This window comes from Notolabrus celidotus, chromosome 10 (genome assembly GCF_009762535.1).
Source record: "Notolabrus celidotus isolate fNotCel1 chromosome 10, fNotCel1.pri, whole genome shotgun sequence".
Lineage (NCBI taxonomy): Eukaryota > Metazoa > Chordata > Actinopteri > Labriformes > Labridae > Notolabrus > Notolabrus celidotus.
The window spans coordinates 24397802-24407959 of record NC_048281.1 but is presented as its reverse complement, the minus strand read 5'-3'; the positions used below and the strand labels follow the sequence as shown (position 1 = coordinate 24407959).

Genomic DNA, 10158 nt, shown 5'->3' with positions numbered 1-10158 from the left:
AAAATTGGTCTAGAACCGCCACTGCCCTTAATACTTTGATATTATGACACCTACAATGACAGAGATAAAGCTGTCTTGGATTTGCATGTTTTTAATCATTTTGAGTCTCATTCTCTTTGTTTTGTTCCTAATTTCAGTCTTTTTGTATTTACTGATATTTGTTTCCTTTTATTAAAGTCATTTGCATCTTGCTGATTATATCAGTGACTCGACACGGATGGTTGAAACAGGTTTGAACAACTTTCCCACGCCCTCAATTCAAAAGGAAAACTGTAGCAGCAACCAAAGCGGATAACGAACCCAGTATTTTTTCAACCTTTAGTGTTGGAACACTGTTTTTAAGTCTTTTTGACATTCCCTTGGGCCATCTAATAATAATAATAATATAATAATAATAATAATATTATTTATATATAGCACCTTTTAAAAACATGTTTATAAAGTGCTTTACAGAGTGCAAGACATAGCGAGTGAAAACACTAAAGCACATGACAAAGGTAAGGAGAGCTAGAATTAGTTAAGTAAAAACAATAATAAAAAAAATGCAGAAATTCAATTGAAAGTCAGTGATGAGTTAAGAAGTAAAAGCAAAGGCCTGGTCGCCTCTGCAGTCAGGGCCTAAGACTGTTAACAACTCAAAAACAATACATGCATACTTTAAAAACTGAAGGAGTATCAGAACCTAAAAACTAGTTAAAACAGTACATTTTGTGTGATTCTTTTATACAATAATCCTATATTTTGTTCTTTAAAAATTGCATTTAAAATGATACAATGCAGCTCCATTGACACAGTTAATATGAGACAAAGGACCTTAATACCTTTTAGTCCAAGCAAACAAAGCCAACCAGGAACAGGTTGGACTGCTGATGAGCTGTACTGTATGGAGGCAAAACAAAGTCAAACAGCGTTCATTCACTTTTATTGACCTCTCCTTTAGAAAACAGTTCAAACAAACACATTAAAACCTTATTAAATCACTACATGGATATTTAGATGAGAGGGGGAGGGGGGGCATAAAAAACAAAGGTCTGCATTTTCTCCTGCTATATCAATCAACGCATATTCATGGTAGTAACAGTAACAGTACATGAAGGCTATGTGAGACAGAGAAAATGTCCCGGACATGACAGCACACAGTGTGAGTGAGCGAGTGAGTACCTTTGTGGTAATTGGCTTTACTTGAATCCCATCTCTGTAACAGCTGGGAAGGCACTGATGAACACTGACCAGAGCGTTTTTTTGGCCACTTCAATCATTACTTGGGGCTGCTTCTTAAACTTTAGTGCAACTTCTTTCACTTCAAGCGATCAAAAAAAAAAACCCAAGTGGGTACATATTCAGAGAGCAAACAAAAAAAAAGAAAAAATAACACAAAGAAAACCACCCAGTGGATTGTAACACTTCAACATTATTTCACTCTTTAAACAATGTCCTGAGCTTTTCAAGCACCTAATCAGTTCTGGTACTCCTCGTATTTATTAAGCAGTTCCTGTCATGTGTGCACACTGTAACAGCAGAATCCAAAAGAGTGGCAAAATCTCAAAACGCTTAATAAGATTGGCTGAACTCTACTGTTTGAGTATGAAACATCAGCCAGGGTAGGATTAGCTTAGCATTAAGACAGGAAACAGGGAAGTAGCTAGCATGGCTCTGTGCAAGATTAATCAAATCCACCGACCAACACCTCTCAGACTCACTGACTTCTTTTTATTCTGTGCAATCATTAAAGTGTAGAAACAACACACTGATATAGTGTAAAATATAACTGTGTTGTTTGCACACTTCATTTTTTTGTGGTGCAGGTATGTGGATTTTTGCATCATTGTGTCATTGTGCACAGGCAAGGCAGGCTAAGTTGTTCCCGCTTGATTTAAGTCTTTGTGCAAACTTTGCTAACCTCCAGCTGGCTGCAGACTCATTCTATCCAACAGTAGAGTGGTATTGATCCTCTTCTTTAACTCTAGGCGAGAAAGCAATCACGCACTTCCTTAACGACGTGAAAAAGTCAAAAAACTGCATTTTCACCCTCCATACAAAATGTCAAAATGTGTGCGTACCTGCATACTTAAGCAAAAAGAGGAAATAATCATCATCAAACCCATTTCATAAAACAAACCTGTTAATTCATCTTAACTACTTAGAAGACTCTTGAATCCCTGTTGGGATTAGGTTACTGTATTTTTAGTGTGTTCCCTAAAATCCTTGTACTTTGTGCTAAATTCTGAGTTATCCGGACCCCTATAAAAACTCTAAAGGGGATTACCTTTAACAGTCTGGAATATTCCCTTTATGTAACAAACCTTAATCAGAGCGACACCACTTAAAAAGGGTCGCCCACAAAGAAGAAAACAATAAGAAAAGCTACACAAGTAATTCCCTCAAATCCCGTAATCCCTCGAAATTCCTTTCACAGAAATCATAAATAGTACAACGAGGACTCGCACAGACCCTCTGATCAACATTCAATCCCTGCTTCACTTGGTATCATTGAAGACTTTTCCTTATTTCACTGCAATCTCCAAACAAAGTCCCTCATGTTTTTAACTGAAGGAGTGGGTCAGTTCAGAAAGAGCATATCAACCTGCACAGAGTGATAGTGACTAGTGTTACTGATGAGGACGAAGAACAGCACACACAGAGGCAGGGGGGGTGGAGGATGGAAAGATAGAGGAAAGGGGGACAGGGTGGAGTGTTAAGTCTCAGAGGACAGGGGTTAATCTGGTAGGGGAGGGAGGGGGAGTAGCGCTCTGGCCTCTGCGAACATTGAAGCGACCTCAGATGGTTTGGTAGCCGGCGTGGCTCCTCTTCCTGCCAATGAGGTACGCCAAGAGCACGATGAGGACGAGGCCTGCTAAAGCGGCTCCGACGATGATGGGGATCAACATGTCATCCTCGTCTAACTGGCACTCCTCAGCTAAAAAAAAAGAGACAGCAGACTCGTTAGAACAAGAAAGGGGTTGATTCCTTTATTTTATTTTGACAGCTAAAAGCCTTACCTGCTCCAAACTGACCCCCGTTGAGGCCAAATGGCTGCACCTGCAGCTGGAAGGTGTTGATGGACAAATCCTGGGTGACATCCAGGGTTTGCTCCTCATGGCACATGTAGGAGAAGCCCATGGTGCCCTGCAGGTAGTCCAGGCTGTTGTTGTGGGTTGAGAAGGGCTCTGTTGGAGAGGAGAGCACAGGGAGTGATTACAGATGAAAGAAATGTATGCCCCACTTAAAGTTTTTATATCTGACACTGATCGTCTCAGACTGTTTCGGATTTTCTGACAACATGGTGATGCAGTTAAATGAAGGGATGAGCACTTTAAGATAAATTACAACTCTATACTCGACTCTGGGTGCCTTACTCTGTAGACTGATGCTAGTTCTACCTGGCAAAGACGTAATCTCAATTTTTTTTCCTAAGTTATATTTTTGGGGCATTTTTGCCTTTATTAGATGGGACAGCTGGAGAAAGACAGGAAATGTGGGGAGTAGTGAGGGAAGACATGCAGCAAATGGTCGAGGACAGGGGTCGAAACTGCAACCGCTGCGATGAGGACTATAGCCTCTGTATATGGGGCGTGCGCTTAGACTGCTAGGCCAGCAGCGCCCCTTGATCTCTATTGTGTATATGCTTTGGAAGGAGAACTCTGATGGCTGCAGAAGTTTCTGAAGTTTTTTACAGGTTCTGAATCTCTCTCTGTATATTTTTTGGCCTTGCTAATCATTAGATGAAAAGCTGATATCCTGACAGCCCCACTGTGAAGACAAACTCCCTGATTACACTTCAAGAACTTAAGAGGATCAAAAGGTAGTTATCACACACACACACACAGGGGGTTAAAGTGCACTCACCTTTCATGTCAGGCCAGGCAGCAGACAGAGACACTTCACTCAGGTGGTACTTATTGGATGTAGTGTTCTGGAGATTAACAGCAGCATCATATTAGGTCAGTAACACAGCATGTTTACCTTTGAGAAACAGTCGCCATCTAGTGGCTACTTTAGGGAGAGCATGTGAAAATAAAAGCAAGCAAGAAGATAAACGTCACAGAGGTTTTCCTGCACCTGGGGATAAAATAAAAATAACTTGCCAGGGTGAAGTAGAAAGTGAGGTTGGTCTTATCGGCATCAGTTGTGAGCCTCAGGGAGGCGCTGTCTGCCTCACATGATCCGGAGCTCTTGGTCACATTGGGCTGAAGATTCATGACCTCCTGCTGAGTCTGCAAACAAATGACGTAACATTCTGCTTTTCAATCCTGTCCCCTGTGACTATATTTATTTTTTTTACTTCCAGCAGCATTCATGTGTTTGTGTTTTAAGCACCTTATTCAGGGAGGCGGAGCTGAAGGAGATGTTTAGCTGGAGACCCATGGAGGCCAATAAACAGGCAGTTCCATTGCTGCCAGCCACCAGGTAGTTTCCTCTTTCAGGTCTGCCGAGGTCTTTGTGCGGGGCAGCAGTGGTTGGCGGGGCAACAGTAGCAAATCCCTGGTGCAGGACAGCAGCTGCAACAGAAATCATGAATGGGTGTTTAATTACAGGGATGTGAGTGGTCCGATGCTGAAACACAGAGTGGGCATCAAAAGCTTTAAAGTACAGTGGAATAACGTCCTGGATGGAAGACAGCTTGAGTTGTTTAACAACTTTCCAGCTGTTCCTACTTCAGCTCCTTTTGTTAATGTTGGTAAATCAACACTAACTGGGCCTGGATCAGTCATAGAAAATGGACGTATGAATTACAGATGAAAAGATTTGTGATTTCAAATGACATTCTTTTACTTTCATTAGTTTTACTTATGATTTTTAACTCAGTTTGAGGAGCTTTTAGCTGGTTTAAATGAAAGAGGCTGAAACACTGATGTTTCTATATCATCTACTGCAGAAAAGAGACCATAGAAGAGAGGATTGATGATTTTATAAGTTGTCATTTTTGGTGTCTGATGCCAAAACTAGGGTTGCAAAGGGGTGGAAAATTTCTGGTAAATGTCCATGGAAGGTTAGGCTGGGGAATTTTGGAAATATTCAAAATTGGAAATTATGGGAATTAACTGGCAATTGAGGGTAATTTTAATGGAAAGGTATCATATCCAAGCATAAATATTTGTTTTGTTATAAGCAGACATCCATCCAAAATAATACAACTAAAACAGATTTATGTAAGTATAACTTTAGCAAGTGTTAAATATTTTATTGAACAATCACTTATTCCATTGAAGAACAAAAACATGAATGTTGAGTTAAATATTACTCATCCCCCCCGACCCAACCCATTCAAAGATTAACAAAAATGTTAAATGAAAAGAGCCCCTCTCCCTCCAAAAAATAAGTCCCATTCAACATGCAAATAAAAAGTGCATGAAGGGGGCGTGGTCTCAATAGCCCCGTAGTAAGCAGTGTGCTATGTGCATGTGATTGAGGAATAGCATAGATATCCAACTGTACTTGCATGAAATCTGGTTGTTTTAGTCAGGATTATGCTGAAATATATTTTCCCCAACTTTATTTAAGTTCCCTATTAAGAGCCAACCTTCAATTTAGTAAATTATTGGTTTATTCCTGTTAATTCCCATGGAAAGTTTCCAACTTTGAAAATTCCCAGAAATTTGCAAACCGAGCCGAAACAGCCTTCTTTTAATATTTCATGGCAAAGACTCACAGTGAGAGGAAAACATCTTCTACGTACAGAACACAAGCAGCAGATATAATAGGTACGTCTTTGTGCACAGGGATGCTCATTGGAGGATATTCAAAGCCTTTATTTCTAGTCAATAATAAGGTGGCCACCCAGGACAAAACTATACGTGTTCTCTCTTTTATACCCCTGAATATTCCCCTTGCTTCCTTTGGGATTGCAGGCTGTTTATTGGAAGCCAGTCATTTCCAAATGTGCTAATATGACCTAGAACTCCAGATCACACTCACTGGAATCTGACATTCCAGTGAAGAGACATCTTCTGCTCAGTCTTTTCATCTTTGTTTCAGTTTATATGGAGCCTAATAAAGTAGAAGTTATCTCATGAGTCATTACTACATTCCTTGTAATGTTATTCGCTGAGACACAACTTCCATCCGCCAGTAAAAGAGCAAGCATTTAGCATCAGTGACTGGAGGAAAAAATCCTTTGGAGAGGCAGAAATATCAAACAGAACCTGAGTCACTGCCGGGCAGCTATGTGAGGCTAAGCTTTTAAATCCACATCTTTCAGAAGATAGATACACATTTTATATTACAAGAAATGTACCTTTACACCTCATAGAAACACTTGACTTCTACAGAGACAGTGTCTATTGGTGCTTTTGACATATTAACATTTATAAACCTCTTTGAAATAATACTCCAGTGTTCATTTTCTATTTGTACCTCACTGTGTATCTGATCCTCTCTCTCTCTCCTGTAACTCAGTACAGTATGAGGGCAAGTTAATACCAGTGTCAAATTCCTTGTTGTGTTTACATGCATCAACTTGCCTTATGAAGCTTAACTTTTAGAGACATGTGTGCATTAAGATAAAGCAGAAATAGGTTGTAACTGTATCAGAACAAAAGGCTGTTTTGGTGCATGTAGGCTGATTCTTTACAAACCTATTATTAGTACACCTACATTGTGACTTTGATTCAAAATGCTGATTATAAAACACCCTTTAGTGTTATATGTCACTTCTGTCTAGTCTCCTTTGTGAAGAAAAGATGGCGAAGAAATAAATTGCCAGCAAGACTTTCAAATCGACCTTTTGCTCCTGATCGATTTCTAACTGAGAATGGCGCAAACTTGTGAGAGACATTAAGTAAACATGATCAAAGCTAACCTAGGTTGAAACAAAGATTACAGCATGTTAGGGTAACTTACATGTAAGCCTGAAAACTAATACTAATACGTGTGGTCATTACGTGAGGACATTGTATCAGATGTTTAATGGGGAAACTAAGTGTTAGTTTGGCGCAGTTTGGAGTGTGACCTTCCTATTCGCCAGGTAAAGCACATTAAATGTCGGGTAAACAAACCTCGTACTCACCTAAAATCAACCAGAATGTGACTCCCAGGCACCAGGACTGGACTCCGCAGATCTGCGTCATGTTTCAGGGTTTCTCTCCGGCTGTGTTTTTCAGCTCGTCAAGGCGAAATCTCTGCAACAGCTAGCTAGCTAAGGGTCTGTTGTGCTAGCTAGGCGAACCTTAGCGTCACAACAAATAGAAAGAGGAAACAAGTCGAGAGCACTGATTTGTTGAGATGATAAAGCGTCCTCTGTGTTAACGAAACCGAAAGATGCTCCTGGTACTAGTTTAGCTCTGTTAGATCTTGTGGAAGCTTGCTGCGAGGTGGATTTTGCTCGTCTTGTAACACTTTATCGCTGCTGCTCGGACTGACATCAGGATCATGTGACTAAGAAACACCCAGAAGGTCACGTGATGACGCAGAGAGACGAGCAGCATGGAGTCAAACAACAAAGACATGAAGGCTCATTTTCCTTATCCTGTTTCATCACAATGCTGGTGTTCATATATGTTGTACGTCCATTGAGGGTGTTAAAGATGTTTTTAATCTAGCAACTTTCTGTAACCTACTTTTTTATTTCATTACATTTATTTGCAGCAGTCGTTTTGACCAGAGACGTCACCAGGAATACTGCCCCCTGAAAAGATAACTCAGTGGGCCCCATCACCACAGCCAACCCTACAAAATATAACATTGCTGCTATAATACTGGTTTATTGCTGTAAACAAAAACATGTGCTTAAAACCAACTGACTCAAATCTACAGCTACATATCAATATATACAGTTGTGCTCATAAGTTTACATACCCTGGCATAATTTATGGTTTCTTGGATAGTTTCTGTTGTAATTATGATATAAAAAGAGTAATCACAGTTGTTTGATAAAAATTTTGCTTCACCCAACCACTAACCATGAGTGAAAAGAAAGTTTTTCTCCTAACATTCATATTCTCTGAAAGAAATCACAAATTCTGCCAGGGAATGTAAACTTTTGAGCACAACTGTATATATATATATATATATATATATATATATATATATATATATATATATATATATATATTACAATTTCTCCAAATGTAACTGCACAATATTGTCCTTCAGACTGTCCACCTCTTTAAACAAGATTATTTGAAGCCAAGTGATTTGTTGAATAACAGCAAGGGGGCATTATTTTGAATAATCCAACCTCATGAAGTAAAATGAAACTCTAAAAGCCTACTTTCAATCAGATTCAGCCACATTTGATGCTATGAAAACATGGCAATTCCCCACTTTACTCTGCGAGACGCTCATCTCACTGAGCCAAGACTCCCCTTTTTTCCAGAAAGGAATTCTGACTGTATGTTTATTTATTCAGACAATTTTAGTTATAACGAAACAAAAGAACAGCGTAGTAGAAAACACATTTTATTTCAGGCCCATTAAGGGTCTTCCTCCCCACTTGGGCCCTAGGTAGTCCCTCCCACTTTTTCCCTCCACTACGACGCCCTTGCAAGCAGCATGGAGTCAAACAACAAAGACATGAAGTCTCCTTTTCCTTATCCTGTTTCATCACAATGCTGGTGTTCATATATGTTGTACGTCCATTGAGGGTGTTAAAGATGTTTTCAATCTAGCAACTTTCTGTAACCTACTTTTTTATTTCATTACATTTATTTGCAGCAGTAGTTCTGACCAGGGGCGTCACCAGGAATTCTACTTTCAATCAGATTCAGCCACACTTGATGCTGTGAAAATAAGACAATTCTACAGTTTACTCCTTGAGACGTGCATCTCACGGAGCTGAGATTCCCCTTTTTCCAGAAAGGAAGTCTGAATGTATGTTTATTTATTCAGAAAACTTTAGTCATCTTATTGTAGTTATAACGAAAAAAAAGAAAAGCGTAGTAGAAAACTTTCAGGTCCATTAGGGGCCCCCCTCCCCACTTGGGCCCGAGGTAGTCAGTCCCACTTTTCCCCCCACTACGACGCCCTTGCAAGCAGCTTGGAGTCAAACAACAAAGACATGAAGTCTCCTTTTCGTTAGCCTATTTCATCACAATGCTGGTATTCATATATGTTGTATGTCAATTGAGGGTTTTAAAGCCATTTTTTAATCTAAAAACTTTCTGTAACCGACTTTTTTATTTCATTACATTCATTTACAGCAGTAGTTTTGATGTACGTTTTAGGAGCTGGATTACTTCAGTGAAATGCTGCCATGGCATTTGTACACCAGCATTCTCAACTCAACTCAACTTAACTTTATTTATATAGCACCTTTCATACATAAAAACATGCAGCCCAAAGTGCTTCACAGAATAACAGAGACAGAAAACAACAGCAATGGTAAAATTATTAAAGGCATGATTATAAATAAAATACTTAAAAATCAAGTCAAATCAATACAGTAAGATTATTTATTAATTTTGCTAACTGGACTTGGTAGAAATTCTTGAAGACGTTTCACCTTCATTTCTGACCAGACTTGGAAAGAGCTAGAAGATATAAACCTCTAACAGTCATGGGTGTGTTCAGTTTGTCACAAAAGGTCCTAAGTAGGGTCGTTATCCTAGTTTCTGGCAAACGGATCAAGCTTTGAATTATGTTGACCTGGATGACTGAGAACCTTCACAGACATATTACAAAAATAATCATGATGCGGGGGATTAAGTATTGGATGTTCAAAGTCAAAAACAGGAGGTGCCCTAGGCCTAGCTGTTTAAGTGCGCCCCATGCACAGAGGCTATAATCCTTGACGCAACAGTCGCTGGTTCAATTCTGTCCATGGGGCTTTGCTGCATGTCTTTCTCTGCCCTCTACCCCCCATGTTTCCTGTATCTCTTCAGCTGTCCTAACAATTAAGACCAAAAATGCCGAAAAACATTTTTAAAAAGAACAAAGATAATTGAAAAAACAAGATAAAAATACCACTTTGCGCTAAAATCTTAACAACCCTAACAATTTGTCCCCCTCACTTCTAAAATAATGGCTACACCCCTAGGTATGTGCACTTACGTAAAGGACCTGGCCCTCGCAGGGTGACGATAACCACTAAATTTGGTTCAACAGCAAGGTCCAGAAGTTTGGATGTCTTCGTCTAATTAAAGGTCCTGAAGGTCAGAGCTCAGCTAGAGGTCTCTAAACATTTTACACCCCTGTGACAAAATTAAGTCCCCTCTTTGCAGC

General features: G+C 39.6%; 1 protein-coding gene across 1 annotated transcript; it reads right to left on the bottom strand.

Annotated features, from left to right (window-relative positions):
• Positions 1-905: 905 nt before the first annotated feature.
• Positions 906-7407, bottom strand: lamp1b (lysosomal associated membrane protein 1b). The gene is made up of 6 exons (XM_034693766.1): positions 7007-7407; positions 4318-4499; positions 4086-4214; positions 3847-3913; positions 3000-3167; positions 906-2917 (listed from the first exon to the last, which is right to left on the bottom strand). Exons 1-6 carry the CDS (start codon positions 7065-7067, stop codon positions 2778-2780), a joined length of 747 nt encoding a protein of 248 aa, XP_034549657.1. The 5' UTR covers positions 7068-7407; the 3' UTR covers positions 906-2777.
• Between the last annotated feature and the right edge of the window lie 2751 nt (positions 7408-10158).